Source organism: Bos indicus x Bos taurus, chromosome 4 (assembly GCF_003369695.1).
Source record: "Bos indicus x Bos taurus breed Angus x Brahman F1 hybrid chromosome 4, Bos_hybrid_MaternalHap_v2.0, whole genome shotgun sequence".
Classification (NCBI taxonomy): Eukaryota; Metazoa; Chordata; class Mammalia; order Artiodactyla; family Bovidae; genus Bos; species Bos indicus x Bos taurus.
In genome coordinates, this window is record NC_040079.1 from 114,150,282 (window position 1) to 114,164,715 (window position 14,434).

At 47.2% G+C, this 14,434-nt stretch overlaps 1 protein-coding gene across 11 annotated transcripts in view; it reads left to right on the top strand.

Annotated features, from left to right (window-relative positions):
* The window catches only part of IKZF1 (IKAROS family zinc finger 1), a 96,939-nt gene that overhangs the window by 16,530 nt on the left and 65,975 nt on the right, over positions 1-14,434 (top strand). For all 11 annotated transcript variants that reach the window (XM_027540249.1, XM_027540243.1, XM_027540242.1 and 8 more), the window contains exon 3: positions 7,064-7,183. In XM_027540249.1, the coding sequence (XP_027396050.1) occupies positions 7,064-7,183 (120 nt within the window). The remainder of the gene's footprint in view (positions 1-7,063; positions 7,184-14,434) is intronic.

The following is a 14,434-nucleotide window of genomic DNA, read 5'->3' on the forward strand; positions in this document are numbered from 1 at the left end:
CCTCTGCATCCCCTGGCTGCATTCCTCTTAGGTGGCTTCTAGAGGGACATCTTACGTGATACACTGAGGATCCAGGCAGACTCTACTGTCCCAAAGACAAAGCCGAAAACCCGATGCCAGGCTGGCATCTCCAAAAAGTTTTATAGGAGGAACAGCCGGTCAGTACTCTGATCCTCTATGCTGGTAACAAACGTAACAAGAGCCTCGTTTTCTTCCATTCTTTTTGCCCTTAACATTATGTGGAACACTCAGTTTGAACAGTGGCTCTTTGAAGACAAAGGTGTCAGGGAGTGGAGATGAGGGTGAAAGTTGGTCTGAAAAAGATTCAAGATTTGTTCTAAAATTTAGTTGTGCTTCCAGTCCTTTACACGGTTATTCCTTTGGTTTATGTTAAACCTGGAGTGTTCCAAACAGAGATTAGGGCATTTAAAGAGTTGTGCCATTTTCTCTAAAGATTTGAAGAATACTTTTTCTGTGTTTTGCTGTTTTTGCAATAAACACCTAGTCATATCAGTTTTCATTTTCCATTTCTAAAATGGAGGGAAGTTGGCAGTTAGATGTATTATAAGGATGTGCATTTAGCAAAACAGAAGTTGATGTTCTTGATGTGTAAAATATGAGGAATGTGTTCTGAATCATCCCCTTTTCCCATGAAACTATTCCTTGTTATGTCCTGTTCCCAAAAAAAGAAAAACAGATTTGAGTCAAATCCTATGAAATTGCCATTATCATAGATGAAAAAAAGTTCCGATATCAGCGATTTCATAGGAGTGCACCTAATCTGTGTGAAATACTCGCTTGAAAAACAGACAAATACTTAATATCTAACTTTCTGTTTTCAAACTACCTGGTTCTTTCTTCCCTGGGATTTATCCTGAATGTGGACTGAGCCCTGGTTTACAGTGTCCTATAGATAAAAACCACTCTATAAATATGTGCCCTCTTAGATCTCCTCTAGTTGGGAATGCTGTTGAATGGGCCTGGAGGAGAGTCTGTCTAAAACAGGCCGTCCTGTCCTTTAGTGCCCCTCTCCTTCATTCTTTTGCTGAGTTTTTGTTTGTTTGTTCTTTCTCTCTTCTTCGGCACTCATTCTAAATTATTGGTTATGTACTATGAATTGTTGTTTGTTTTGGTCTCTACGGGAAGAGTCAGCCTGTGGGAGAGCGGGAGTTGTGAGGCCTCTATCAGCATCTCATCTCCGCCTCCATCCCTGGGACCTGAGACAGTTCTCCTTGCCTCCTGGATCACTGTGTGTCCTCTGCAAAATGGGGGACTGGAGCCAGTTGAGCTTATGCGATGTTCAGGCTCCTGGGGCCCTATTGAATGTTTTCTCCCTGATCGTCTATAATGTTTGTTGAAACAGAGAAACCACAAATATGCTCTGTAGACATCCTTCCCCTGCCTGGGAAACGAGGCTTATCCATATCGATGTGTCAGTGCAAATGTCAATCATGGGAAATCACACTGATTGAATGCTTTAAATTTACCAAACACCACCGTAAGCATTTTTTCTCATTTCAACTTTATAAGACCCCAGTGAGGAAGATACAGGCAGCATCTTCAATTCTCAGGGAGCTGAGACTCAGAGAGTTTCAATAACCCATCAGAAGTCCCATGAAAGCCAGACCTGGTGTAGGGTAGGAGCTTCCCCACTGTTCTGGAGAGTGGACAGTCTATATTCTGAGTTTTATTTACCCCCCTCACCCAGAAATTGTGTTTTTCTGTGGAATTGTACACAGTACAAACTCATGCACTGGAGACATGAGGAACCACAGAACTTTGTTGGTTGAATTATAATTTACTTGAGGAATTATTTACTTCCTGTTGATAAGCTAATTAAACAACTTTCTCATCTAAGTTGCCCAAAACACTTTTCATAGGTAAAGCTTTATTTGAAACATAGGCAGTAAGTAGATTAAACAGAAATTGGTGAGAAGTTTCTTTCATTTTTCTAAGTAAAATGACATCACACCTCCTAAATCCTTCCATTTGAATCCTTGCTTGCTCGCTGTCTGCAGTTCTTTATGTCTGTGGGGCACTGTCCATGCCCTTGGCCATATGGGCACTTGGGGCTGTGCACACCTGTTTCTAGAAGATGTTTCAGTTTACAAAATAACACCGTGAGCTTATTTAGCATATTAGATTCCACACACATTGTTATTTTATTCTCACAACAACCTTTTAAGCTAAGCCAAAATCATGTTCTTTAACCTCATTTTACTCCTGAGGAAAGAGTGTAAAGGTGACTTGCTGTGGAATCTGTCTTCTCGTTGGTCAAACCAGAGCTGTACCCTGGGTCAACAGATTTCCAGTCCCGGTGTGTTAGTATCTCCTGTGCACTGACTTGGTTTAATACCTTTATTTTCTTATCGTTTATCATCTTTTCATGGTTTTGTATTTTAAATGGTGAACTAGGTAGGTCTAAATAGGTCTTGTTGCTGTTCAGTCGCTAAGTCATGTCCGACTCTTTGTGACCCCATGGACTGCTGCACACCAGGCTACCCTGTTCTTCACCATCTCCCGGAGTTTGCTCAAACTCATGTCCTTTGAATTGGTGATGCCAGACTCTAAATAGTCCTAAAATCAACACACAAAAATATGTTTGCTCCTCCTGAGGATTTTGACAAAGTGATGGAAGTTCTCCGTGGACATTTCCAGCAGGGAGAGGATCCCAGGGTTGCTGAGTACAGAGGCTCAAGCCAGTGATTGATGGCTCGGCAGCCACTGCTCAAACATGGGGCTTTTAGGCAAATCAGATGTGCTCTTAGGAACTGTCACAGTGGCGGCAAGGCAAGGCTGCGTTCCAGCAGGCATGTGGGTGGCCATCCCACTCGCTCTCTTACAGTCCTGACTTTTTACCTGAGCCACTGCACACGCCAGGGCTATGCTTTATTCTCTCATATCTTCACAGGGAGCTCCTACGGATCGACCTGGCCCCGGGGTATTTACAATCATGGTCCCTACTGTTTCCATTATTCCTTTTTCTGCATCGTGTATGAAGCAGTGAAAAGTGCTGAGATGCTGGCATGTCGCTCAGCACAGGGGACCGGACAGACAGAAGCACATCTAGCATCTCAGCAAGTTCTAGTTGGTCTTGTCCCCAATAGACGGAGCAGATAAATTTGAAGAAAAGTGACTTGGATACATTTTCACATGAACTGAGCAGAGGGATGACAGCCCTTCACTGGACAAGTCCCAATTCTTTCTGACCCTCCCATGGGTCCTGCATACCTGACTGTCTAGATCGATCCCAGAGTTCTCCAAAGTTATCCTCAGGAAACCCAGAATTAAAAAAAATAAAATAAAAAATAATACAGGAATGCAGTCTAGTTTCTCAACCTTCTGCTTCCACCTGTCACCATGGCAGCTGGTTAATCAGAAAGGTGTACATGCACACCCCTCACTGTGCATGTTTCAGGATCCCATCACTTTGTTAAGCTGGGGTCGCCAGAGTCAGTTCTGTGGGAGCTCCCCGGGGGTCTTCACAGAAGCAAGTGGTCTGAGTCTGTGGTGTTTCAGCCTCCTTAGCCTGCAGTGTCCCCACTTTACCTAGAAGACAGGTTTCGTGTATTAAAGTCTGTGTAAGAACTAGAGATTTTCATCCAAAGTGAAGTCAGACAGAGAATATAGATATCATATGATATAACTTATATGTATAATCTAAAAAAAACGATACAAATGAACTTATTTACAAAACAGAATCAGACCCACAGACTTATGGTTACCAAGTGTTGTTGTTTGGTCACTAAGTTGTGTCTGACTCTTTGCAACCCCATGGACTGTAGCCTGCCAGGCTCCTCTGTCCCTGAGATTTCCCAGGCAAGAATACTGGAGTGGGTTGCCATTTCCTACTCCAGAGGATCTTCCTGACCCAGGGATCAAACCTGTATCTCCTGCATTGGCAGGCAGATTCTTTACCACTGAACCACCTGGGAAAACCATAGTTACCAAAAGGGGGGATAAATTAGGAGTTTGTGATTAACAGATACATGCTACTGTATATAAAATGTATAAACAGCAGGACCCTACTGTACAGCATGGAGAACTATACTCAATTCCTTGCAATAACCTATAATGGAAAGGAATCTGTAAAAGAATGTATATGTGTGTGTGTGTGTAAGTGAATCACTGTGCTGTACATCTGAAACTAATACTATAAATCAACTATATCTCAATATTAAATGTCAATATTATTGAATATTAATATTAAATGTCAATACAAATATTTTAATTATATATTAAATAATTTAATATTAAAATGTCAATATAATTTAATATGTCAATATTAAAAAGCAGAGATATTACTTTACCAACAAAGGTCCATCTAGTCAAAGCTATGGTTTTTCCAGTAGTCATGTATGGATGTGAGAGTTGGAGTATAAAGAAAGCTGAGCACCAAAGAATTGATGCTTTTGAACTGTGGTGTTGGAGAAGACTCTTGAGAGTCCCTTGGACTGCAAGGAGATCCAACCAGTCAATCCTAAAGGAAATCAACCATGAATATTCACTGGAAGGACTGGTGCTGAAGTTCTAATACTTTGGCCATATGATGTGAAGAACCACTCATTGGAAAAGGCCCTGATGCTGGGAAAGATTGAAGGCAGGAGGAGAAGGGGACGACAGAGGATGAGATGGTTGGATGGCATCACCGACTCAATGCACATGAGTTTGAGTGAACTCTGGGAGTTGGTGATGGACAAGGAGGCCTGGTGTGCTGCAGTCCATGGCGTCACAAAGAGTCAGACACAACTGAGCAATTGAAGTAACAATATATCAATAATTTTAAAAAGATTATTCTTACCTAAAAAGAAAACAAAAAAAGAGTCCTCTGACAAACTCCCCAAAGTCCTCAAGATTTGAAGATGATTACTTTAGGAAGTCAGGAGAAAAAAGAGTCATCAGGTGGTTCATAGGCCTCCTGCAGGCTCCCATTCAGAGCTCTTTCCATTTATGAAGTAGGTGAAAGTAACACTGAGTCTCCCTTCAGCTGTTGCTCCTTTTAAAGTCGTCTATTTAGGGCAATGAGATTATTAGTGATGTCATGCACATTTAGTGTAACACAAGAACTGCGATCAGTTTCCCTCTGGCTTTTGGTTTTTCCCTGGGAAATTCTTACCACGCTGCCCCCTAACTCTCCATCTTGTATTGGCTATCCAAATATATCCAATAATGCTCTTTCTGAAAATATGCCAGTTGAGGTAATTACAGCTAAGCTGGGATATTAAACTGTGATGTCTCTTTGCCAGAGAATGCTATACTCTTCCCCAAAGCCGTGGTGCCTGGCAGTTTCTGTTTTAAATTATTCCCCGAAGGGTCATCTCCTGTGTTGGGAATACTCCCACTGCACCTGCCTGTCCCCTGAAGCATTGTGTTGGTCTTTCAGGTGGTTTATTCAAAGACGCAATACAGTTTCCCACTCTGCCTCGCCCCGTCTCCCAGACACGCTTTCTTCATCATCAGTACACTTTCCTGCAGGCCTGGGCTTCTGGGTGGGAATATCCTCTGTCTGCGAAGCCAGCTTGCCAGCCCAGCCAGCAGCACACAACCCCAGCCTGTCCCTTTCCCACTAACCTTCTTTGATGCTCCTCATCCCTGTGTGTCTTCCACGGCAGCTATTCTGGGCTCATGGGCTATTCTGCAGCTGCTAAGGGCCTCACTAGCTCTTTCCCTGCCTGGGTTTATTGTCTCCTAACTCAATTTTAGGTTACATCTATGTTAGAAGATACAGGGGTTTCAATTTCAAAGAAGAGGAGCATTTTCTCCCTGTCTTGGCTTCCCAGTGTTGAATTTCTGGGAGTGGGAGTGAGTTTCCCATTTCTGGAGTTTCTGGTGACACTTACTAGATACAGGCATCCCGTAAAACCCTATCTCACTGGTAAATCCTACTTTGTGAAGCAACTTCTGGAGTTGCGTGGGTTCTATTTCATTTTCATATTTTGAAGATAAGAATTCCTAGTAGAAGACTCACCGTGCACATGGGGTGAGAATTGTGTGAATTCCTTGTCCATCCTTCTTTCAAGTTTCCCGACCCCACTGAGTTAATCAAATTGGGCAGTTGGCTAAATATTCTCTGGCTCTGGAAAGTGAACAGACCCAGAATGTGTCGCTGTGAGCAGGATGCCCAGTCTGGTGACCTTAATACAGAGGTGTGATGAACAGGCTTGTCGGAGGGTAAGGTGGAACAAACGTACAGGCAAAATTTGGCCTGACACATGAAGAGTCTTAAAAACATTCATGCCTTTTGACCGGGCCATAAAATTCCCCAGGGTTTATACTGTGGTGATTCTTAAGAACATGGGCAAAGGCTGGCTATTAGGAGGTTTACCACTGTGTTGTTTCACTGAAAAAAAAAAAAAAAAAAGATTGAATACAATCTAGGTTCAAAAGCAGAAAAAGGATTTAAATAAATCCTACTGTGCCAATGCAATGACGTGTTATACAGACATCACAGATAAGAGTCATGGAAGCAAGGCTATGCTGCTAAGTCGCTTCAGTCATGTCTGACTCTGTGCGACCCCATAGACGGCAGCCCACCAGGTTCCCCCGTCCCTGGGATTCTCCAGGCAAGAACACTGGAGTGGGTTGCCATTTCCTTCTCCAAGCAAGGCCATAAGAATGTCTAAAAACTAGTTTATTTTGATCAAGAAGATATGTCACCACATATTATCCATAGTATATAAGTGTCTGTGTGTGTATACACATGCACACACACCACAATTTTAATAGTGGTGATCTCTAGGTGATTGAGGGCTTCCCTGGTGGCTCAGAGGTTAAAGCGTCTGCCTCCAATTGGGAGACCCGGGTTCGATCCCTGGATTGGGACGATCCCCTGGAGAAGGAAATGATAACCTACTCCATATGCATTTTTCACATCTCCGTTGTCTCATGTTTTGGTGTGGCAATGATATTCTATTATAAGCAGGATAGCAGGTTCCAATCCCCAGAGAAGCATGAACTCAGTCCATAACTTGAAGCCAAGCCATGTTGCTGGCGGGTTGCAGTGACCACCACCCTCAGGGGTGACCACGCCCCCAGAAACTCCAGCTCTTGCTTATGTCCTCAGGGAAGGAGAGCCCGCCAGTGAGTGACACCCCAGATGACAGCGATGAACCCATGCCTGTCCCTGAAGACCTCTCTACCACGTCTGGAGGCCAGCAGAGCTCCAAGAGTGAGCGGGGACTGGGTAAGTGGGCCGCCCGCCTCTCACTCACGGGCCGTCACGGGCTTGAGGCCAGCACCCCTGTTTCTCTGCGTCCCTCCAAAGACCACGACGAGCGTGTGTGAGTCCCGTCACCTGCGGTTTCCCCTCAGCCCCCATGTGAAGGGAACACGCAGTGCGGGGCGGGGCCCCGTGGTGGGGCTCTGAGCCCCACGTGGGGTGCAGTGTGACCAAGCTGAAGAGCATCCCCGAAGGTGGGCACATCACTGGTCCCCCATCCTCAGAGCACTGCAGCAATGTGCAGTTTACGGATTGTACTCACAGATGGGAAATTTATCCACTTCATGTGTTATGGCAGTAGGGCTATTTATTTTCATAGCTTTGATGTAGAAGGAGCCGAACCTGGCCCTTCTGTGTTATCCCTCTCAGACATTCACAAACCTTTCCCACAGAACAATGGGTGTGGAGGTATTTGCAGTCTCTCCCCTGGTGAGCCTGCCTAGGCTATGGAGTCCATGGTGAGAAGTCTGAATCCACCCTCTCTAGGAAAACGGAGACCCAGAGAAGTTCAGGGAATTAGCCAGGGTCACAGAGCAGAGTCAGAAGCAGACACCGTTTCTGACTAAAGACTGGTGTTTATTCCAGTATACCCCGTTCTCATCAGCTAATGAGTCAGCAGTTCCTTGAAATACCTGTTTTCTTTTGCATTTTATAAAGAACCAAGTGTGAAGTTGAGAGCCCCTTATCTGCAGCAAAGAGTGTCCTGAGCGGTGCATAGGTCGCCATGAGACTGGACAGGCAGGAGACATCTCACAGCATCAGCTTGTAAGACCCACAGCCGAGGAGGGCACTTGTCTGAAGTTCTGAAACTCACAAGTTATTTTCCTGTAGGACATCCTGATGTGATGACAGAGAAATGTATTTTGTATGTTTTCATGTGCCTTGGAAACCAGATAGACTCTGGGTATTTTTTTTTTAAACTTAGCTATATATTTCGCTGAACAAACAGGGATAGTGGCTAAAATCTTCTGACGTAGATGAACCAAGAAAACAAGGGCATTTCTGAATTCCTTTTCCCTGTTAGATAGTGGCTACTGTATGTGGGCAAGTAGATGAAGAGTGTGCCCTCTTTCTACACACATCCTCTGGGGTTTCCCAAAGCTAGGACGCAGAAGAGCATGCATTGTTATAATTGATGTATTTGTATTTAAGATTGTCTTCTGTTTATTGCAAGAGATACTGGTTTGTCATTCACTTGTACTGCTGCAGTTTCCTTTCAAGACACGTTTACAGAAATTAAAAGATCAAATTTAAATAAAAACATTAGGACAATGAGGGTGTGTATACATGATAAAGACTTAGAAAACCTCAGGGACTGAAAGGCAGAAGAAATTATGTGGATAGGTACAGGTTAACCGTTTAAATGAGCGGAGAGCGCAGACACCAGGGTTAGGACTCTGGGGTCACTATGGAGAAACTGGGGAGACTCCCCCCACTCCCCGAAATCCCCGCAGCTGACAGCCAAGGTCACCTGGGGCGTCCAGTAGAGAACTGAAAGTCGGGCTGGTTCCTGGAGAGTGAAGAACAGTCCTCCTGGTGCAGTCAAGCAAGCTTTTGTTATAAATGCCCTCACAGCCTAAATATACCTCCTCCGTAAACTTCAGGTTGTGGGAGCTCTGCGCTGGTAGGAGGTCACCGAGCCCCTGGCTCCCAGGCTGCATTCTCTGGCTGAGACGCGGTCTGGGTCCTAAAGGCGTCCCTGCAGGTGTGGCTGGTGGAGCCGGGGTAAGGTGAGGGGCGGGGTCGGGGCGGCCTGAGATCTGCGGGCTCTTCTTTGCTTCCCCACCGCCATGGGACACGACGCTCACTCCTTTCCGCATCCGATTTCTAAACACTGAATTTTAGAGTTGTAAAACTTCAGACATCTGAGAGCCATCTTTCCTTGGCTTGTGAATGGCAACTGCCACGGGGACAGGCAGGGAAAGAGGTTGTTAGTGGGGGAGGAGACAGAGGAGTGATGGGTCACTCCCGGGAAAGCAGGAAGGACAGAAGCACAGATGGGGGGCGGGGGAGCGGGAGGGGGAGGGGGGAGGTTTGTGGAGACAGGTGAGCCAGGGAGGGAAGCCCTGAGACCAGGGAGCACAGAAAAGCACCAAGGAAATGGGCTCCCCTTCACACTGGGCGCTGAGCTTTAGGCACTCTGCTTTCTGGCTGTTGAAGGGAGTCAGCCAGCTCAGGTGCGCAGTGAAGGCTGCCTGGGCAGCACTGAGAGCATGAAGTACGTTCTGTTGATAGCATTGCGGTGATGGTGGTTTAGTCGTTCAGGCGTGTCCGAGTCTTGTGATCCCATGGACTGTAGCCCGCCAGGCTCCTCTGTACAGGGGATTCTCCAGGCAGGAATACTGGAGTGGGTTGCCATTTCCTTCTCCAGGGGATCTTCCTGACCCAGGGTTTGAACCCAGGTCTCCTGCATTGCAGGCAGATTGTTTACCAACTGAGCCACCAGGGAAACCCTTGATAGCATTAGGACTTTAAAAGATGAAGGGATTAGTAGCTGAAAGGAAATGCACTTGAAGGCGTATTTCATCAGCACACTGGGAAGAAGGCAAAGAACCCAGGGCCTGGGACCCACAACAGGAAGCAGGGCCCCTCCCTAAGCGGGCCCCTCCCTGCCAGAGCTCCTCCCTGCGCAGCAGTGGGAGCAGCGTAGCGGGGAGAGAAGGGCCTCGGGGGAGGCGCCTGGGCTGTTGAGGGCAGGGCAGGGCGGAGGCCGGCCCCGGAGACCCTGCACCTGGGCAAGGAAGGGTGGAGTCGGGCCCCTCCCCGCCAGGTTCTTACCTCCCTCATTTCAAACTTGCCAGAGCCTTGGAACTTAGCTCGGCTCACAGGATAGTCTCCAGGGTTAACTGAAAACACGCACACACGCTTTGCTGAAGACAACAGCAAAGACAAGTAGAAACACAGTAAGAGGCAGAAAAAGGTCTCTTAAAGGTTTTTAAAGGAGTCTGTTGTAGCTTCCCTGGAGAGAAGGAGAGAGAGTGTATAAGATTTGCAGAACCAAGAATAGAAGAGGAATTTATTAATTAAAAAAAAAAAAAAAAAAGTGATCCAGAGAATAGGCAAGCTGAAAACAGAGCCAAGAAGACGGGGAGGAATCCGTTAGGAGAGGGCAAGACCAAGAGAGAGACTGAGGTGCCGGCCACTCCTAGACCCAAGATCAAGTTGGGGGTGCTGGCTCCTCCAGTGGGAACATCAGGGAGAAATGGCGAGAGGGTAAAAGATGGTAACATATGTGAAAGTCTTTGGTGATAATAGACCACCGGGTGTCTGTTTTAGGGAAAAAAAAAAGATGCTTTTGAAAAACTCAGAGCCCCCACTCCCAGTCCTAGACAAGTGTGACCTCAACCAGGAGAACAGATGAGAGCAATGAACAAGTTGTTGGGAAAGAGTAGAAACCATCCCCTTAAGATGGGGAGAAGAGTCTCACTCACTGGTGGAGGGTCGTTCTCAGAAATAAGAAGAGTAATGGTTTTGTACCGCAAGACTTCCCTCCGTGTTGACGGAGCTGCTCTAGGACTGTGTGCCAAGGTGAGCTCCTGAATTAAAAAAAAAAATGATATGGGAAAGAGGTGTCGAGGCAATAACTTGTCAGGACAAGGGAGTCACCCTCATTTGGCTCCTTTTTCTTCTGGGTCTGAATAAGAGGAAGCGAGGATCTAACGTACAACATGAAGGATTTAAGGTAGACACAGGAGAGAACTTCCTGGCCCTGAGGGATTCAGTATTTAGTCATCAGGACAGTCTATTCAATCAGATGCTAGCTTGTTCTTCTGAAGTGGTCTCTTTAATAATGAGAGAAATCTCGCCTCTCTGAAGTGGTTGTGTATGAAACTGCTAAAGAGGAGGATGTGCCCAGTGACCTCCTACGGCAACCCCCAAGTTTACCCACTCATCCATGGCAGGTGCCTTCGAGAAGTGGAAAATGGGTCAAGAGTCTTCTGCCAGCTGTTGGCCAGGGGCAATTAAAAGTGTCTCACATAGAAACGATGCCAAGACTGGCATCTAGCAGAGAGATAAGTGCTGTGAGTAAAGGAATGAAAAACTTCTTTTCTTCCTTCATTCAATAATCTATGGTTTCTTTCTTCCTTCGAGCATGGATTTTTGCCTATCACTGTTTTGTTCTCCTTTTGCTTGTGTGCGGGCTTCCCTTGTGGCTCAGTTGGTAGAGAATCTGCCTGCCATGCCAGAGACCTGGATTCGATCCCCGGGTTGGGAAGATCCCCTGGAGAAGGGAACGGCTACCCACTCCAGTATTCTGGCCTGGAGAATTCCATGGACTGTATAGTCCATGGGGTTGCAAAGAGTCAGACACGACTGAGCGACTTTGACTTTGCTTGTGTGAGTGGCCTTGTCCTAAAATTGGGTAGGGGTCCTCTAGCTCTCTGATGCTGTCAGTGAGCACACAGTCCTGGAGTGGAGGCGGGCTGCAAGCTGGCTGATCCCAGCAGAAAATCAGGCTGTGAATAAGGTGAATCAGGTTGTGAATAAGGTAGGGGGTAGGAGCCCTCACCCCCTTTGACTGTAGATGGTGGGCAGGGAGAGGGGAGGCCTACTTGGCTGGAGCAGGGAGACAGGGAGAGGCCACGGGTAGAGAAGAGAGGTTCGGGGCCAGAAAACCAAATGACACCCTGAGAGAGATGCCTGGCAAGTTTAGGATTTAGAATGGAATCACAGGGAAAACCCCGGGGCAGAAGCACAGCAATGCCCTGGGACTGAAGAGGAGAGATGACTGACAGGAGCCACAGGGGGTGGTTGAATGAGGACCAAAGACTTGCGGTTCAGGAAGACTTTCCAAAAGGCTCAGTTCTGTGGACAGACAGTCAGGATGACCCTGTGTACTAGTCATTCTAATGCTGAGAGAGACGTGAGGGGTGGATGCCTCTGAATATGGGGTACTAATGTGTGTTTGTACAAGCCCCTCCATGTTCTAGAATGTTCTTCCTTCGCCTCTGCTCACTTTCATGACCTCATCTCCAAAGAGGGAGGGAGGTGACAGCCAGCATTTCCTGGTGGTTTATCGTAGGCCCTGATTCCTGCAGGTCGCATCCTCCAGCATGGGGTTTAGAGCATTCTTGAAGCTGAATTCTCATACCTCGAGTCCTTCGCTTGGAAGGCTTTGACCATGATTTGATTTACCCTGGTAGAAATAGAAAAGGGGAAAAAAAAGTAGAAAAAAATCTGAATTTCTTCCCTGTGGCATCCAGGAAAATGACTAAGTGTGTCTACACATAAATTTTTTTTTTTGGTCCATTAACTCAAAATAAGCATTCCTTCACTCCTTCGTGAGTTGCAGGACTGGAGTGTAAATTGTAAGAGGATTCATATGTTTTTCCCTGGTGCTTCTGTTGCCAGATCTCTCTTTAGTTCTAGGGAAGACACCAAGCCAGTCCAGAGGGGAAGAGTGGGTGAGGATGGGTGGAGGGCATTAATGCAGCCTGGGAGTGAGAGATGCTGGAGAGATCTTTTCATGATGGAAAACCGTGGGGCTTGAGTCTAATTGGAGCTGGGGCACTGGCGTCTGAGTACGGATGCTGCACCCGCTTATCTAATCAGCAGTTAGAGGAAGTCGTTTTTATCTGTGCAATGCATCTCCTCTGAACCGAGAAACCCTGCTTGAGCTCAGGAGAATTATTATCTGGCAGCATCTGAGCACTGGCTGCAGCTGAGCTCAAGCTCGCTCTGATGGGATGTGCGCTGTGAGAATCTCACAGAGAAAACCATCCAGGCCCGAGCTCCGTCCAGGGTCCGGGTTTCTCAGTTTCCAGTCTTCTTTTGAGGAACAACTCAAAGTGTGTCATTTCCATTCATGTTCGCCTCTCTGTTGCAGTTACTTAGTCCTTTTCGTAGTTGACACCCTGCTCAGTTCTTTGGGAGCCAAACCCAGAGGAGACCAAAATCCTAATTTTCCTCAGTTTCCCAAAACATGAGACATGGTATCAGAGAAAAATCATTTTGCCTACTCTCAAAATCTTTTAAGTTTGAAAAGAGGGGCTCTTATGATGTAACAGTTTCGTTGCTGCCCGTTTAAAACTGAATGTTAAGTTTTTCCTGAGTTCGGTTTTGTAGGTCAGTGCCAAACATTTGGAAATCATGGTCTTTGCAGACCATTAGGACACGTGGGTACATTAAACTAAGCTGGAGACTGTGTGCTGCGTGGGGTGCCATCCTGTCCTGGGTTTTGGTATAGAAGGTGGGGCCAGATGGCAGAGGCTTAGGAATCTTCCTGGGGGAAACTGAAACTGGAGTGTGTGTGTGTAATGCTTGTAGTGTGTGTGTGTGTGTGTGTCCTGAGTGGCAGTTGACAAGACCCCACAGTTGGTCACGCTGGGGGGCATCTCTCTGCTAGGACCCGGCTGCAGGGACTCTGCTGCCCCCTTGCCTTCTGGCCCTGGCAGGTGGCTTCCCTGTCGGGGAAGTGCATCACCTTGCCCATCGCCGTCACATAGGGCGAGCGCTGCAGGGTGAGGCAGGCTGCGAGGTGGAGGGCATCTGTGTGGCTGCTGTGGGTGGCACTTTCATTTGCATCAGGCGAGTTCCCTGGGAGACACCCTGGGGATCTGGAGATGGGCTGGCCAGGTGCTGGGGTCACCTCCTGGCTGGTGACTTCAGGGAGAAGCACTGAGGTAGTGACCTCACAGAACGCCTAAAATTCTCAAAAAGAAGGCAAACGCAGGGAGCAGCACACGATCAGCGCGGCAAGACAGAAAAGTGTCAGGGTCCTTCCCAGTGGCAAGAGAGACTGGGATGCAAGGAAAGGCCTGGCTGGAGGATGCAGGGGTCGTGAAGCCCCCACTGAAGTGAGGGTGGGCCCGCCAGAAGGTCGGGGATGAGAGGTCACACACTGCCCTGTTCTGCCCTGTGAGGGCCGCTGTGTCCTTGCCTGCTTGTCCTTGGAGGTCAGTGACCATAGGGCTGGAAGTTGTCAAGGCATTTGTGGCTCCAAGCAGAGCCTGCTGGAGGTCAGGCTGCCCTGGGCCCTGCCCTGAGCCCTGCCCTGGGCCCTGCCCTGCAGGCACCCCCCACCATAGAGGTCACTGTAGGATTTGGGACCATACCGTTTAGGTTGACTTTGTGCTTTGTTTGGACTTGAGTTTCTCTAACTCTTAAGAAATGAAGAAATTCCATTCAAAAGGAGCAATATTGACCAAGTCCTTCTCCCTGGCAGGCTGATGCAGCCGCTGCCTTGAAGAGCTGAGCAGTTAAAGCCTGCAGCCC